General features: G+C 32.4%; 1 protein-coding gene across 1 annotated transcript in view; it reads left to right on the forward strand.

The window, feature by feature from the left end:
- Window positions 1-334: 334 nt before the first annotated feature.
- The window catches only part of LOC103309517 (pollen-specific leucine-rich repeat extensin-like protein 3), a 22,267-nt gene continuing 3,945 nt past the window's right edge, over window positions 335-18,656 (forward strand). Inside the window, exons 1-7 of the mRNA XM_029485369.1 lie at window positions 335-432; window positions 547-832; window positions 1,941-2,091; window positions 10,309-10,597; window positions 10,669-10,778; window positions 11,426-11,609; window positions 11,785-13,637. Of these exons, the coding sequence (XP_029341229.1) occupies window positions 555-832; window positions 1,941-2,091; window positions 10,309-10,597; window positions 10,669-10,778; window positions 11,426-11,609; window positions 11,785-13,637 (2,865 nt within the window). The 5' untranslated portion in view covers window positions 335-432; window positions 547-554. The remainder of the gene's footprint in view (window positions 433-546; window positions 833-1,940; window positions 2,092-10,308; window positions 10,598-10,668; window positions 10,779-11,425; window positions 11,610-11,784; window positions 13,638-18,656) is intronic.

Below are 18,656 nucleotides of genomic sequence, written 5' to 3' on the forward strand. Positions count from 1 at the left end.
TAAACGTTCTACTATTAATAATTTTGCTAATAAATAATGTAATCATTTTATTAGTATAAATTAATACCTACCTATTCATTGCTACTGTTCACTGCGTACTGATGCCAATTGGCGTCATAAGTATCATTCAGCAACGCGTTTGGCGCCAAATGGCGTCTAATGTACATTTAAAGTTCCCTACGCGTGGCTGAATGTTATTTTATTATTATTTAGCGTGGATTAAACGCATGTTTTTAAATATGTATACATAAGTCGTTATGAGCAGTTTCTTTATCTTTTTTTTTAATTTCTTTTGTTTTTACTTTTATTATCCGCACTAGGTGAAAAATGCAAAAAGACATACGCAGTCTATGTGTTAATAATATTGTATTATTGAGTATGATTCGAGAGTATTAATAATGTTGGTTTCTTGTTCAACTGAGTACTTTTGAGGTGGGTTGTATTTATTATTTTCAAACTGTACGACAAAATAGGCTTACCTATTGTGAATGATTGTTTTCAATGACTAAATATATTATTAATGTTATAATTATATTTGTGAAACAGATATAAACATGGTTGAATATTCAGATTCAGAATTCAAAAAAAAGCTTAAGTTCTTAACAGTCTCACAGAAAGCAATTCAATCATTGTCTACATGGTGCCTTGAACGACATGAACATTACAAAAGCATAATCACTATCTGGTCAAATACTATTAAGAAGGTGAAGATCAAGAAACGTTTGCTTTTGTTTTATTTAGCCAACCATATCATACAATACAGTAAGAGACAGAATTACAAGTTTGTTGATAGATGGAAAATTGCTATTCAAAAAGCCATCCCTTATGTCAGGTAAGTTAAACTAGTTACTACATTTCAATAAGTATTAATAAAAAGTAACAATGTAATGCATTTTTCTAATTAATTTATTAGAAATATGTCAAAATACCTATATACTGCATGCTCTTATAAGTTTTACAATTTAATTATAAATAATTGCAATAATATGTACAATATACATTAATAGCTATTATAAATTTATATTTGTGGTTTTAATTAGTTAAATTCATTCTTTGTCTTCTCTACCATTTGATAAGAGAAGGTTCTTTGATAGTCGCGGTTTTGAATAACGATTTTCTGTTTTAGTTCCAACTTATAGAACTATGTTCCATTAGAGGCTTTTTAGATTGTTGTGGTCATTTTTGAATGAGGATTTTATCCAATCTTTTTGTGAATTTTTTATATGTTGTAAATTTATCTGTTCTTCATGAACCATAAGGAGTTCATTAGGGGCCTTTAGGCATATCTGCAAAAACTTGTTTTGGAGGATTTGGATTTTGTCTATTTTTGTTAGAGTAGCTGAAGCCTATACTAGCCAGGTATAGGTTAACGATTAGTGGTCGACTTTACTTATTAAAGTGTACCTATAGTAAACTAGATGACTTTATTTAGAGCGTTGATTTATAGTTAACTAATGGGTACTGGTATTCATTCTTGTATAGTCTTAACTCTTGAGCAAATTTTTTTATATAAATTAATTTTCCTTGTGAGATTTTCATTCAGAAATATTCCGAGGTATTTGACTGAGTCATCTTTAATATTCCATTCTATATCTTGATTTTCTATTTGAATGAGCTGAGGATCTTAGTATTGTTTTGGAGTGAATATTTTTGTTACACTTTTAGATTTGGATTAAGTTTCCATTTTTTGAACCAGGTGGTTACTTTGTTTATGGACAATTGGAGGTTTTGAATAGAAGATGCCAAGGAGTTGTCTTAGGTTATTATTGTTGTATTGTGAGCAAACATGGCCAATTGAACATTTGGAGAATTTGAAATACCTATCTTGAAATTTACACTACAAATATAACCTATTTCAACTTTTCTTACAAAATATAAATAATCATATTTTAAAAATGTTCCTTTATGTTATATTTTAATTTTAATTTCAATTTTTTTAGAGATGAAGAAATACTTACTCAAATTTTAAGAATTATTAAAATTTGGAAAGAACGACGTGTATATAATCATAGTTATTTAGCTGATTTAACTGGCTTGTTATCTACTCAAAATCAGAAATTAAAATTAGCCAATCCTGTACAATGTTGTCAAGTAAGGACTGTTTTGAAATATTCTATAAAATTAATTTAACAAATTAATCAACAACGTGCAGTTAAAAAAAAAAATATTGAAAACTTTTTTTATAAGTATCTATATACATACTTTATATATTTAACAAATTTACAATATTGCCATATTTTTCTCATATAATTTTAATATAACCTATGTGCATAAAATAATTCATAATATTCTAATATTCTATTTATTTTTTTTATATTTCACTTTAACAAAATGTACCTACCTATTATAATACTTCATAGGAATGCTCAATAACATTTTCCTTTATAAGATAACTAAGTACTTAATATTTAATAGGTTATTAAATTGTTTTAATAACAAACAAAAAAGTATTAAAATGTTTATTATTATAGATTTCTTATACTATATTTTAACAAACATTTTAATAAATATAATTGATAAATATTAAACTAACACTCTTAGTATTTATAAGCGTTTTAATTTTTATTCACGGTACAGTATCAATAACTAGGTTATTAGCTTATAACAAAATAAATATTATTTGTATATAAATGAATACAATGGTTTCTTTAAACCGTTGTTGGTGACGCTATGAGCATTTCGCTCGCATAACTGTTATTTTGGGAACCATATTTGGCTTCAAATTATTTTGTTGATATCGATATTTTTAGTATGCTCATACAAGTTACTAATGGAAATAAATACGTGGAAAATATCTGATCTATATATAAACTATCCGTCTTATTACCATCAAATGTCAACAGTTACCAGTATTTTGAGCAGTATTTGCTCGCCGGGGATCAGTCTGTCGGCAGACAGTTATTTCAGCCAAAACATACCAATATTTTTTCCATCATACTGATCGACCTAGTAATGCGATAATAGTTCTTAAAACTGATTTGGATTCGTTGTAATATCTACTGATAGATTAGTTAGTCCACTATTCCCAATTTCACTCTTCCAGCAATAATTAAATGTAAATGAAACGCTAACACGTCACTAATGATGTGAAAACATTAGCGTCACCAACGACGGGTTGTATAAGTTGTTCTTATCAATAAGTTTTACAAATGTGATGATTTTGTTGATAATGTCTCGAACAGAGCTAAGGGCTTCAAAGAGTTTGTCAGACATTTCTAGACTTCTTCTCGTGTCTGTATAGTATTGACTGTGGTAGACTAGGAGGTGCTTGACTGTAAGAGGTTCTCCGCAGGTTTGGCACATTACAGGTTCTACTGTGCGCATAAGATACACATGGGAATCTTTGAGTGACCTATATGCTATAGTGTTGTGCTTTATCTAGATAAATTTATCTTTTTATCTTAAATAAAACTATTATCTGATTATATGTAGGTAATAGTTATTAATTTCATTTGTTTTTTTGGGTTTTTCAATAATTTTTAATACTTATTTGAAATTGAAACCAAATTGCCATATGCCACAATAATAAGTTCACAAGGCATCATCCAAACTGCGCAATAATTTTTATTATGTTAGTATCTTTAAAATCAAACAAAATAATTTTTTTTTAGATTTAATTTATTGTAGTTATTGATTATTATGTTTTTTGCAATAGCTCAATTTTGGTTGAACAAATTTACTATTTCATTAAACAAAAAAATTAAGTGCCCAAACAATTCCAGATAAATGTCCAATATATGGGTTTTAATAACCGTTATTATTCTGGTTAATATTGGTTTATATAAGTGTTATGTATATGAGAAATGAATGCGCAGCCTGTGCCGGTTATATTTTTTTATACATCTGTGTAGATAAGGTTAAAGTCATGAGAATCTGAATTTATGATATCGTTGAAATTTGAGGTGATAATGGAATGAGGGTTGGAGTTTTTGTTGAAATTTGATAATTAAGTGTGAACTTGAGTGGAATATAGCCAGAACGGAGTTGTTAGGAACGGAGATGATGCTTCGATGTTGAGATGGAAGTTGGATTCCTTGCATATACGTGTGTATGTTTCCACAATAGTAGCTGGTTCTTTGAGCTTGCGAATTTGGGTAGGTGTCTTATTTGTATATTGTTTGGGTATTAATTTGGGTTCGATATATTATATTGTTGGTGTGTGTAATTATAAAATAATCATATTGCCTTTTATGGCTGCGATTAGGAGTCGTAATCTGTTTGCTATCGAAGCTTAAAATGTGAATTCGTGAAAGATAACACACGTGTTGCTCTGTCGGTGGTCAAACACGTACTGCCTTCTCTATTGTTTGTGCACTAAATGGGTCTATGTTGTATTCTCCTATATAGCAATCAATTTGTTCAACTGCTTCTGGTGATAGTCCTGGTTTATGTTGTAGTCGGCATCCTCTGGGTATTGTTTTTCTTGATACGGTCTTTACTATTTCAACAAATTGGTTATAGTTGTCTGTCGTAGGAGCTATGCAACCGATTTTTTCGTCTAACTCAGTGGTTTTCAACCTTTTTGGGTCCACGGCTCCTTTTGGTTTTGAAATCAAATATACGGCTCCCATACGCAAATTTAAAACAAACAATTAATTTACATTATTCAATCCAACTTTATTCAACGACGAAATCTGTCGATTGGCCGATCTATCTCTTACATACCCAAGTGCGTACAACATGTATAGGGCATGCAGACTTACATGGCAGCGAAAAATAGATAACAACAATTATAAATTATTACAATTTTTTTTTAGTTTTCGAACGCGGCTCATTTGATAATAACCGACGACGCTCCTGAGAGCCGCGACGCATAGGTTGAAAACCACTGGTCTAACTCTTTAGCGAAAGCTGTCCAGTCGGCTTTCCTGAAATTAAATCTTCTTCTGAACGGTACGAAGTTTGGTCTGATAACTGCTGAAGTGTCGTAATGGATAGGCCTATGCTGAGTACTCGGTATAGGTTCGCACATCTTTTTGAAGCATTGTATACTTATAACTTAACTCATAAAGATTAGATCAGGGTTGTATCCACGTTTCCACCTACCACTATTGAACGATGGTGGGAGTTTGTGATCGTGGATTAAGCTAAGTTCTTCAGATACTGCCCAAGCTTCCATGACATGATCGTCATCGTTTGTTTCGTTGTATCCCCAGCTTGTGCTGTGACAGTTGAAATCTCCGAGAATAATTCTTATGTTACGTGTAGCAAAATTTTTTGGTTAATGGAATTTGATTGGGGAGTTTTGCGGCTTCTACACAGATGAGACTGTGCATTTTCCTAGGTCGACTGTTATGACTACGATATCATCTACTTCTGTCATTTCTGAGAATATGATGTTTATTGAGGGTTTAGTAAAGATTGCGCTGCCGTATTTTTTATGAAGTCTTATTGCTACCAGCCTCATTCCATCTATCTTAGGTGCTCTCGATTCGTTGCACCTATGCGTCTCTTGGATACATAATACGTCACATGAAGTTTCCTTATATAATTTTGCAAACATATCTTCTTTATTAGGTGATATTCCTTCGATATTAATCGAAATCATTATTAGAGCTGGTCCTTAAAAGGACCGTTTTGGGTTCTTGTTTGTTAATCTGTTTGATTCCATTCAGTTTCGCTGCCTATGTTCGGAAGAATTCGCCAGCAAATAGTACTTTGATTGGTATTATTTCACTATTGCCTCGGGTACACCACGTAGATGTTTCTTCCTTGTACCCGATTGCGACATGGGTCAGGGTAAAAACCTGTTTCCCAGATTAAATTATATATTTGAAGAAGTTGATTTTGGCCGTTGCTAGGGAGGTTTTTGTTGAAGGAGTATGGGCTATCGTCTGATCCCGGGCTTTCGCTGTTGCAGTTTGATCTAGCAGCCTACATTTCAGAGGTGCTGAAAGGCGTGTCTAAGAAAATTGAGTGGGCATGAGATTCTAGCTCTAGATTCTTGTTCGTTTGTAGAATTCTTTTCAAAATTGTCTTTAAAGTTGGCAAAAACGGGGTCATAATTTGAGTCACTGCTATTTTTATGAAAGGTTTCCGCAAAAGCTTTGATTATATCCGATAGTATTGAGAGTGGAGTATTGTAATGTTGTAGAACCGAGGATAAACGGTGGTAAGATATACCTTTTATTCCTTTGATTTTATTCCAGACTTCCGTTGAGGGAGTGTTAGTATTAATGGAACTGGCATTAAAAAAATTTGCCATGCTTCTGTTTTGCTCTCTTTGGTGATATACCTGGAGTGAGCCCGGGCTTTTGTAATTTGAATATGGTTGAGAGAGGATTATGATTTTTTATATTTATTGAGACATCTTTTGTACAATTTTATCGATTACATTCGTGATTCCTCCAAGGTACTAGGTTTTTTTTGGTGTTATGGTTTGTTTAACCTATTGCCTTAGTGGCTGCCATTAAAATAGTGTCCGTGAAGTTTTTGTTATCAAATTGATTACTGTTTGATTGATGGGAGAGTCAATTTTTATTGGGGTCTCCGTGATTGATTGAATTATGAGGTCGTTGAATAGTTCTCAATTAGGTTTTTTGGTGTTCCGTTTTGGGGGAAAAGGTATTTGGGGAGATTGGTCAAGTAATTCTATGGATATCGACCAGTGATCACTGCAATTATAATCGGTGAGAACTTTCCATTTTGATTTAGGTGTGAGAGAGGAGCTGGTTATTGACAAATCGATAGATGAGAAGGAATTATTTTCTACATTATGCCGGGTGTGTTCTCCGGTGTTTAGAAGAATGATTTGTTCGTTGTCGAGGAATTGTTCTACAATTTTCACTCTAGCATCGATATAGTTTGATCCCCAAATCGGGTTGCGGCTGTTGAAGTCGCCTAAGAATATAAATGGTTTTGGTAGTTGTCTGATTATGTTGCTTAGATCATTGAGTAATAAGTTGGAGCTATCAGGTAAGTAAATATTGAAAATACATAATGGATTTTTGATGTGTAAAGAGTTGGCTATTACTTCAAGATTTGATTGTATAGGAATTTCCGTGCTTTTGATGAGGTTGCTGTCGAAGATGGTGACGCCACCAGTTGAACCGAGATTTGTTTGACGGTTTTTGAAGTATCCACTGTATTCTCGTATTGGATGTAGGATGGTTGGATGGATAACATTGCTCGGTGGATGTCTGTGTAGTGCTTTTATAGACCATTTATGTTCCATTGAATAATAGAATTCATAGTTAATATATTTTTATAAGTTATGGAATGAGGGATGGTGTGGTTGGCCTGCTATGTGTGTGTTGTATTGCTTGAGTTTGGCTTATGCAGGGGTTTGTTGAGGATGTAGTGCTTGAAACAGAAGTTGTGCTAACTTTGATTGACGTGTTTTGAGTTTACGTCTTTTTACTATTTCTTGAATTGAGTCTAGTAAGTCCATTAGAGATGTTATATCAGTAATTGCATTTTCAGTCAGCGTGTGATTGTTCATTGATTTGAGAATAAAATTTTCTAAGATAAATCTAAATTGAAGAAAAGCGATTGGTGAGGAAACTTTGGTAATGAAAAATTCTTCCTCTGTTTTCAGACCCTCTTCGTAGAATTTTTCATGTCTGTTGGACGAGTTTGATCGCGTTCGTATTTTGGGTTTTTTGGTGACTTTTACCTTAATCGGAATGATCATGGATGTGTTTAAATTGTTTGGTGAAGACGGGGGTATTGAGGATGACGATTCGTAGAGTGGTCTTTTATATGTCTCGTTTGGAGGAGAGTCCAGGGATACATCAGGAGGTTTATTTATTAGTGAAGAGGGCTCTGATTCTTTAGACCAGTATATATTAATTTTTTCAAGAAGTTTTAATCAGATTGTGAGAGTGGGAGAGTGTCTTCTATTTGTACTTCAGTGGTAATATTCAGAGTATTGATGGCATTAGAATCGGACAGGTGATAACTTTTGAATTCATCTTCAGGGTTTCTATTACATAGTTAGTCATTGTGTGACCAACCGATTTCCATAAAAAACAAGTTATTTTGTCATCAGTTAAAAAGATTCTGATTTTATTTTCGCTTACATTAATTAATAATAAGCTAGAAAGCTTAGGGACATCTTCGTGATTTATATAAATTTGGTGGCGAAAACTCATTATATGTTCATAGCCTTCTACATTGGTTCCGGCGTTGAGGCGTGTAATTTGTGAGATTGGAACAATATATGTATTTTTTAGGGCGTCTACAATTGCTTGGTTAGGAATGGATGGACATACGTTAGATATGATAAATCTTTTTGCTGGATTCATAAGTCTGCATATTTAAATAACATGGTCATGATTCATGAATATTAATATAATTTGTTGTTTGCATTAAGTTGCTTAAAATTTGTTTATTGGACAAGAAAATACAAAAACGATTATTTGATATTCTAGAGACAAATTTTATGTTATTAGGTTATACTATTTTTTCGATCGCTAAAATTTATTGTATTTAAGGTACAACGTCTGTAGAAATAAATACGATTGCGTTTTCCTTGCTCGGAGTCTTTTCCATGGCAGTGGCAGATAATAAGTTTATATTATATGTGTTATTGTTTAATGTGATACTAGAGGTATGTGCTAATAATGTCTGTGAACTGGTCGAGCTATATTAAATAGTGTGAGTCGCGATAGCGGTTATGGCGTGCGTGTTACGGCTTGCGGTTCGGAAGAGGTGTAGGGTGTAATATTCTTATTATCGGTGCGTTGTGGCGAGTTGCTGGTGGTATTTTGTTGAAGGGGGGAGTACAGCGAATTGTATCCACCGCGGCGGTATTTGCGGATGATCGAGGAATCGAAGATGTTTTAATTATTTGTTTGAGTGATGATGGTTGGCTCGATTTAGATGATACGTTGAAGTTTGAGCGTTTGGGATTAGAATATTTATTAGTATTGGTGTTGGTGTTAGGCATGGTGCCCTTGGATTCATTCCTTACTCAAATGGTACAGCGTGCAGGGATTATATAATAATCAAATTTATATTACCTGCTGGACGCCGATAAGGTAGACGTGCTATCGGCAGCTATAAAACGTTAACGATATAACACACGTGTTTCGTGGTTATACGAACTGGTTGCTGTATTTGTTATTACTTTTAACTCATAAACCACAATGGATAACAACGATCAAGGAATCATCAACACGGCACGTGTTTTTTTATGTATTACTTGATCTGCTGTTTGCACAGACCGGATGGTGTTTGGTGGAGGAAATTTGGCCTCAAGACGGCGGAACGAAGTCATTTGGATGTGCAAGACATATGCGTTCTCTTGTGGCAAGGAGTATATTATGTGTTTTCCCCGTCTTACAAAAACGTACTCATAGGAAAATTTTCGTTCGATCTGAATTAATTTTTATATGTGTTATAACTATTTATGGAAAATATTACAATTTTAAAATTCTCAAAACTCGTTTTAAAATTTAAAATCTAAAGATTTTAGATTCCCTAAATTGGTTCTGATAAATGCAAAATTGCTAAAGACCGAAAAATGTGGGCTTGAGGTTTTCTAAAACAGATCTTATAAATAATTACTTTTGCTTCAACTTTTATGTGTTGACATTTTATAAAAATATTCTGACATATAGGTGGTATGAAATTCTTAATAATATAAATTACAAAATTTCTAATAAGAAATATAAATAATATTTTTGTTGTTACATAAGTATGGAATTGTATGTAATGTATTGTATATAAATGGAACTACATACTAAAAAAAATGTATTATCTCGAATATAGGTCATTGTGACACTAATCATTCTTAATGCATATCATATAACAGTGGTAGCCACAATAAGACTCACGAGCCGCATGTAACTCTTGAGTCAGTTTTGTGCGGCTCTAAAATATTGCTATAAATAAATAAATGTACTTTCATTTGCTATGAAATAAAAAATGTGTTTTCATTTTATAAATCATTTTATAAACACCTATTAACAATGTTGCTTGCTTAGAATTAGCTTCATAAATCTGCGGCTCTATAAATTAAGATGAGCTACCCCTGTTATATAATTTTGGGTTGATAAAAACCTTATTTCAATTTAAGTATGTTGTATTTGAATACAACATACTTAAATGGTTGTCCTCTAAGTTACTAGGCAATACCGTTAATTTTTTGGTATACAACTTCGTGTACAATATTATATATTTTTAATTGTTAGTATAGTAAAATGTATTAATTATTATTGTTTTAAAAATGTTTTTACATACGATTAAAAAATGTAAAATAAAAATTTTTCAAGTTAAAAAAGATGGTGAGGTTAAAACTATTGCTCAAGTAAAAACATTTTTTTATATGATATAACAAAAAACTTATATAAGAAACAATTTCAGGCATGTTTCAAAAACGTTGGAAAAGTGAAACTTCTAGAGAAGCAATTGAAATCCTTGATTGGTTCTATGCCAAAAGATTGTCGACTGCATTCACCTGATATTATGCAGTCATTCTCTTCAACATCTTCTATGTCTAATAAAGACTTAAACATACATAATATCAATTATGATACTGTATTAAACTCTGATGACATTGATAGCATTAATGATACTGATATTGATGTACCCACTATAATTATCAATAATATTAAGTCATGTATTACTCCTGAAAATTCTATAACTGAACAAGGTATTTCAAATGACATTTTGTAAACTGTCCATTTTGTTTTTTTTAAACCTAAATATTTGATTATTATTTAGAATTGTATGACCCAGCTTCTGTGAGTATTCCAGCGATGGAAATCGAAGATCAACAATCATTAACCATCCAGTTTCCAGATACTCCATCACCGCCTCCAGATGAGACTTTTGTATACCTAATATCTCCTATACTACAATTAGGGAAACTAAAAGCGTGACCTTCGCTCGCATGTTGGCAAATTTGCATTAGGGTTTCTACGACTACTTTCCCGCGTGAAGTAGTTTGAAATGCGCGTCCTTATAGTCATATCACACATATTGTTTAATATATATATATACAATGTACATAGATACAGGGTACTCAAAATTCTTCATTTAACAGCTGAAATATAATTGTATCAGCTGTATCGTGATCACATAAACATTAGAATATTTAGAACCCCTGGACTGCACGAAAACGGCCACCATGCGCTCAACAGTCACGCTTCAAGTTTCGCTGCCCATACTATAATCAAACAAATGTATCATATTATACTAATCATGACTAAGTAAACAGGCATGTCAGCTAGATAACACTGCGCATAAAATTGTGATAAAATGTTCCACAGACTTGGAATATACGCTAAAATATTGTACGCTATATTAATAATCTACACTATCCATTTTATATCATATTTTCCATGTCTAGAGATAATGCGCGACGATAGCGAAAATGAAACTTTAGCTGACAAACCTATTCATTTATTCATGATACTAATGATGTACGCTTATCATTAATTTATTATACTATAATATGTATAATTATTTTTTTTTACAGATGAATAACAATAATAAAAGTTCTATAGAATGTGCAAGTAGTTATGGAGATTATGTACATACTCCAATATCATCTACCCATAATTTTATAACTTCCGGGGTCACTATAAATATGACACCTCCAACTAATTCATCATCAATTATAAATGAAAATACTTTACCAGTTGCTCATGTTCCACAATCTGGTAATATAATTTAAATATAATAGTTTTTCTTAATATGTTTTGTCTTATTTTGTTCAAGGGTTAAAAATGTTTGTAAAAAAATTATTTCTTTATTCTATTGTTTTGTATAAAATATTTAGCAAACACTTTCGCTTCAAATCATCATGAGATTATTAATTATGTCCAACATTTTTAGCTTGGGATGTAACTGAACACAACGACGGGTCAACAAATGACTCACCAGCATCAAATTATGGAGATACAGGAATAGATCACTGTTCCTTAGCATCGAAAATAACAGATAAAGATGAAATAGTTTCTCCAGAAACGATAACTAAAACTTCTGTTATTGACCACAGAAACTTAATTAGTTTAACACATTCTTTTCATAATAGTTCACCAACGGTATCTGATTACCAAGCATTTTCAAACATTATTATATCAGCGCCACATCTAGATTTGCTTATGAAAACAATCAGTAAATCACAAAATAATTTAGATAAATCAGAAAATTTTGATATGGATTTAAGTGACGATGATCAAAAATATTTTGAATCATTGCTACCGCCATCGCCACCACCAATTAAACCACTGTCACCACCTATGTCTAAATCAACGCACCCGCCGTTGCCACCACCATTATTATCACCAATAAAAACGCCACCATCAATGTCACCACAAATGAAACCACCTATGCCAACATCAAATCTACTGCCATTGTTACCATCAATGTCACCATCAATGAACCCACCAATGCCACTACCTATGTCTATATCAACACAACCGCCGTTGCCACCAGCATTATCACCACAAATGAAACCACCAACACCACCACCTATGCCTACATCAAATCCACTGCCATCGCCACCACCAATTAAACCACTGTCACCACCTATGTCTAAATCAACGCACCCGCCGTTGCCACCACCATTATTATCACCAATAAAAACGCCACCATCAATGTCACCACAAATGAAACCACCTATGCCAACATCAAATCTACTGCCATTGTTACCATCAATGTCACCATCAATGAACCCACCAACGCCACTACCTATGTCTATATCAACACAACCGCCGTTGCCACCAGCATTATCACCACAAATGAAACCACCAACACCACCACCTATGCCTACATCAAATCCACTGACATTGCAAAAATCAATGAAACCACCGTCACCACCTATGTCTAAATCAACGCACCCGCCGTTGCCACCATTATTATCATCACCAATTAAACCACCACCACCACCACTTCCATTGCTACCATCATTGAAACCACAAACGCCACCACCTATGCCAACATCAAAGTCATTGCCACCTCCAACGTCACTACTTATGACTACGTCAACGCAACCGCCATTGCCACCAGCATTATCACCTCCACTGAAACCGCCACCGCCTCATCTAGATTTTCTTATGAATGCAATCAGTAAATTACAAAATAATTTAGATAATTTAGAATGTATTGATATGGATTTAAGTGACGATGATCAAGAATATTCTGAAGCATTGCCACCACCATTACCACCATCACCACCGCCTCCGCCGCCGCCGCCGCCGCCGCCGCCGCCACCGCAAATGCTACCACCCATGCCAACATCAACGCAATCGCTGTTGCCACAACCATTACCACCACCAACGCCACAACTTATGTCTACATCAACGCCTCTGCCATTGCCACCACAAATGAAACGACAACTGCCACCATCTAAGCCAACATCTTTTTACTTGCCTTTTAACTTGGTCCATCAAAGTGTACCAAATGTTACATACCAGTTGGAAAAATCTTCCCAACCACGGGATTTAAATAAAATCCGGTCGAATATAGAACAACAATGTTATTCAAAATTTGTATCTAATCAATCTCAAATTCAATGGCCTGCACATGTTCAGGGAATCAAATCTAAAGAAAATTTCACGCCAAAATGGAGGGGAAGAAGAATGAGTATTTGGCCATTAAGAGATCCTAGAACTTACAATCAAAATTCTAGACCAGCTGATACATTGAATCAGGGATCACGTATTGGGCCCGAGGAATCAGCCTTGGTAAGTCAACTGTTTTAAGTTAAAATTAAACTGTAAATATAAATATTATATTTTTATAATTTATAAGTTATCATCAAGGAACTAGACTTGAAGTTTCTTGAACATGTTTTGTTTAATTTTCATGTATTTGTATACTACTTATTGGAGTTGGAATTTTGATGACCTAAATAACACACAAAAATGGCCATTAAGCTAACAAATAAATGACCAAAATATTCTATTTAAATGAGTGAAAATATAATTATATTATGGGTGTAATAATGGGTGTTAGTCATTTAAAATATAAATTGTAAAATTAATAGACAATAGTAAAACATTACATTTTAAGTTTAATTTACAATAAAAAAATTTGATAAAAATAAATTAATATAACTGTTGAGTTTAGGATTATGTTTGTAGATCGATCTGGACAAAAATGACTACACTGATTTTAGTAATAAGTAACATTTACTAAACTCATGACGTACACATAAGTAATATTATAACGTAGTACCTACAGCATGCTAAAAGTCGGCTTTATATAAAAGTGACCTATTGATCTAAGTCTCGCCCCACTTTTTAACAATATCTGATTCGCTAATAATTATATTGCATGATATGGCGTGATTTTGCACATTATTAATAACGACGATGCTGTTGTTGATGCACAATATGATGGTACTTTATACAATATTAAATTATATTCAACACACCCCCGTTATTAATATTTTATACAATATAGAATTAATGTAATTTAAACACTGATAATATTTCCCTTAATTTTTCAAATCTATCCTGTGGAAGTGGTTTAGTGAATATGTCTGCATATTGTTCTTCTATCTCAATAAACTGTAGTCAAATATGTTTTCTTCAAACTTTTCCCTGATGAAGTGGTATCTGACATCGATGTGTTTAGTCCTTTTAGGAAACGGATTTTTCACTAGTTGAATTGCACTCTGGTTGTCCACGTATAATGTTGATTGATTGTACTGTATATCATATACTTGTATATCATTGCTGATGTCCTTGACTAATCTGTTGATCCGAACCAAACCTTTGACTGCTTCACATGCCGCGATATATTCGGCTTCAGTGGAACTGAGTGTCACTATAGATTGCCTCTGCATTTGCCATGTCACCGTTGACAGCCCTAGCATGAACAGATGACCAGAAGTTTACCATCTTATCTTTAAGTCTCGTACATGGTTAGAATCTGAATACACACTTAAACACAGATTTACGTTAGTTTTATAATATAGACCAAAGATTGTTGTTTTTTTTATGTATCAAATTATACGTTTATCCATAATCCAATGTACCGACGTTGGATTATTTAAAAACCTACTAACATAGTTTACAGCATATGCTATATCTGCCCTTGTGACTTGTGATAAAAATAATAAGTTCCCACAGATAGCCTGTATGGAAATTGATTTGATTATCACTCGTTCTACAATTATGTTCTACACCATGCGACCTATCAATCAGTATAAATAATTCCTGCACATAATATAGATTAAATTTTCTAATAAGTTTATTGACATAATTTAATTGGTGTAAATGTATCGATCCGTCTGTATACCCAATTATTTCTATACCTAGAAAATAAACTAGATTACTTTGTGTTATATCAAACTTTTGTTCAAGACCTTGTAATAACATTTATGTTTTTATTACGCTACTAGACACTATCAGTCCATCATCAACAAAAATAGATTTTACAGTTTACATTTTCTACATACCCGACAAATATTCCTTTTTCGCTTTTAGGATCCCATTTGGCATTTTTGTCGTTTTTGTTTTGGTATATGTGTAAAGACATTTGTACCAAAAACTCTTAAATGTCTTGTTTCCGGTTCTTTTCTAAAATAAATTTCAATCGGGGTTTTGTATTTAATTGAACTCGTAACTGTTCGGTTAATTGTATAGACAGCCGTACTGACACTTTCGGCCTAAAGTGTTTTATTTAAATTTTTCGTATGTAACATAGTCTTTGCAGCTTCTACTATCATCCGTTTATCCCGTTCAATCTTCCCGTTTTGCTCTGGTGTGTATGCAACTGTTGTTGGATGACTTATCCCATATTTCTGTAAAACACTAGTTATTTCTTTATTAACAAACTCTAAGCTATTATCTGTTCGCAATACTTTGACCTTACAACCAGTATCAGTTTTTATTGTATGTATCAAAGTTTCGATTAAATATTTCACTTCATTATCATGTTTTATAAAATGTACTATTTTATAATGTGAATAATCGTCTTAAATTAATAAAAAAATATTTTGAACCGCCAATAGAATTCGTTTTCATCGGCCCACATAAGAGTGTGTGTATTATTTCACTTACAGCTGTTGTGTTCGTCGTACTAGACTTAAACGTTTGTTTGTGTTGTTTACCAATTATGCACGTATTACAGAAATAATTATTTTTGCTATCTGGCACTTTTATATTATGTTTTTCTAATATATTATTAACCTACTTTATATTTTGGTGACTCAACCTTTGACCTTTCATGCCATTATTGTTATGTGTCCTTGATAATAATATTTGCCTGTGGTTCTTTATCGAGCGTAATGACTTTGAATTCTAATTTAAATAGTTTTCTTTGACGTTCACCTGTTTAGATTATTTGTCAGTTTCTTAAGAATGCACACTTATTTTTATCTCATAAAAGTGTTAAACTTTTATATAACGCTTTACAACACGAGGATAAATTGTATTTTAATTCCGGCACATACAGTACGTCTAATAAATAATAATTATTCCATTTATCGTTCGCAAATGATTATATTTTTATATTTTCTTTTCCTTTTGCTAACAAAATTGAACCGTTCCCTATTCTTACTTAAATTGGTTCATCAAATAATACGTAGTTATAAAACCAATTTATTTTACCGCACATATGATTGGATGCTCCTGAGTCAAGTAACCAACTTTCCTCAATATCGTTTGTACTAACTGTTCCAATAATAAATGCACTGCCATCATCACTTTTACTTGTTCCTCCGTGTGTTTTCTTATTTTCTTGATTCCTCAAGTATTTTCTGCATTGACTTTTCCAATACTCTGGTAATTTAGAAAAATTATAATTATCTGGTTTTCTGATAGCTTGATTTTTGTTTCCAAATTTCCAATCCCTCTTTTGCTTATTTGCTGTTATCGCTTTGATTTTTGATTTTCCAACACTGTCAAATTTCTTGATTCCCTTGATTCTTCAATTGATAATCTACTTGTTAAATTATTAATTGTTTTATCAACTGCTCGGTTAGTGTCCCAAGTACTGTAAAAATGATTATACATATCAGTTGAAGTCATTAATATTTTTGTCATAACTATATTGTCTATTACTGGTTCCCTTGATTGCTTAAGTTTCATTCCCAAATTTGCTACTTTGGAAATATGAGTCGACATATCGTCTGTCGCTCCCATTGAATAACTGAAAGATTTCTGTTGAAGCAAATGTATTCTTGCTTCGGATTTTTGTTCATAAATAGCGAGAAATTTTTCCCACATATCATGCGCATTTTCACAATTAATCAAATTCTGTAATGAATCATGTCCACTGAAGTTACAATTAGTTTTTGATTCTTGCCGTCAGCTCTACTCCAGTCAATAGTTGACTTTTACCATCTAGATCTAGCTTCCTCGTCAGTTTCTTTTTCTGTCTTAGTTATTTTAGAACTAGGCTTTTTCCACTCTCCTGTCATTATTGACGTTAATTCAAATTAGTTGAAAATTACCTTCATTTGAAATTTTACAACGGCCAATTTTCCACATTAGATCATTTTGTTATTTTGACTGAATCGTCCATCTTGACTTTTCCTGTTTATAAAACTTTGAAGAATAACAAAAATTACTTGCATAGAGTGTAGTTGAAGTCCAAGTTTATCCAGAAAAATGTGTCTGGGACCATAACCTAATGAGTTTGTTTGTAGATCAATCTGGACAAAAATGACTACACTGCTTTTAGTAATAAGTAACATTTACTAAACGTACACATAAATAACATAATAATGTAGTGCCTACAGTATGCTGAAAGTCAGCCTTATATACAAGTGACCTATTGACCTAAGTCTCACGCTACAATATCTGATTCGCTAATAATTATGCGCTATTTTTACACATTATTAATAACAACGATGTTGTTGTTGTTGCACAATATTATAATGATACGTTATACAATATTAAATTATATTCAACAACAACAAAATACACAAATCTATAATTTGAGAAAAATACCCCACATTGTACAAAAACTACAAAAAATGTAAATAATGTAACTGTAATATGAAAAAATTATATAAAAATAAAAAAAAAATTACTGTTAATAAAAGATTAATTTATTGGGAAGACAGATGAACAATAGGACTGCTGTTGACACCTATCTTACTGATGGTTAGGTGAGTTATCCCTACGTGGATTAAGAAGGTTATATGTATTTTCCTGACATTTTGCATAGTTTTTGCTTTGTAAAGTGTATTTGAATGTATTTGATAATATTAGGTAGTAGAAATTATACTTACCTATTATATAAGTTAGCTATAAAATCGTATACGTTTTCAATAATAAAATTAATTTATTATAAAAAGTAAAATAACCAATATAAAACTATATCTATACATCCCGAATCGGAAGATACCAATTGTTTTATCCAAACCTCGTTTTGTTAATCTGCTTCCTCAATAGCGAAAACATTTAAAGTATAAATTTAATTTTCAGTAAAAAAAAATATAAGAAATTATAAAAAATAAATTCAAAAGTAAAATAGAAATTAAAATATATAATTATAATATAACAATCCCAAAAATCCATAATTTGAGGAAAATACACCACATTGTACAAAAAATAAAAAAAATTACACTATAAAACAAAAAATACATTTATAGCTAAAAATACGTACATGTCCCCACTCCAACCCATTTTCATTTTTAGTTTTTTTCCGTCGCCAATATTTAGTGCTCCATTCCCGCCAATTCCTGCCACCACTTCCGGAATTTCTGCTCAATTACCGCCCCCGCAAAAACCAAAAATCTATGGGTG

The sequence above is a fragment of the Acyrthosiphon pisum genome, chromosome X, assembly GCF_005508785.2.
Source record: "Acyrthosiphon pisum isolate AL4f chromosome X, pea_aphid_22Mar2018_4r6ur, whole genome shotgun sequence".
Lineage (NCBI taxonomy): Eukaryota > Metazoa > Arthropoda > Insecta > Hemiptera > Aphididae > Acyrthosiphon > Acyrthosiphon pisum.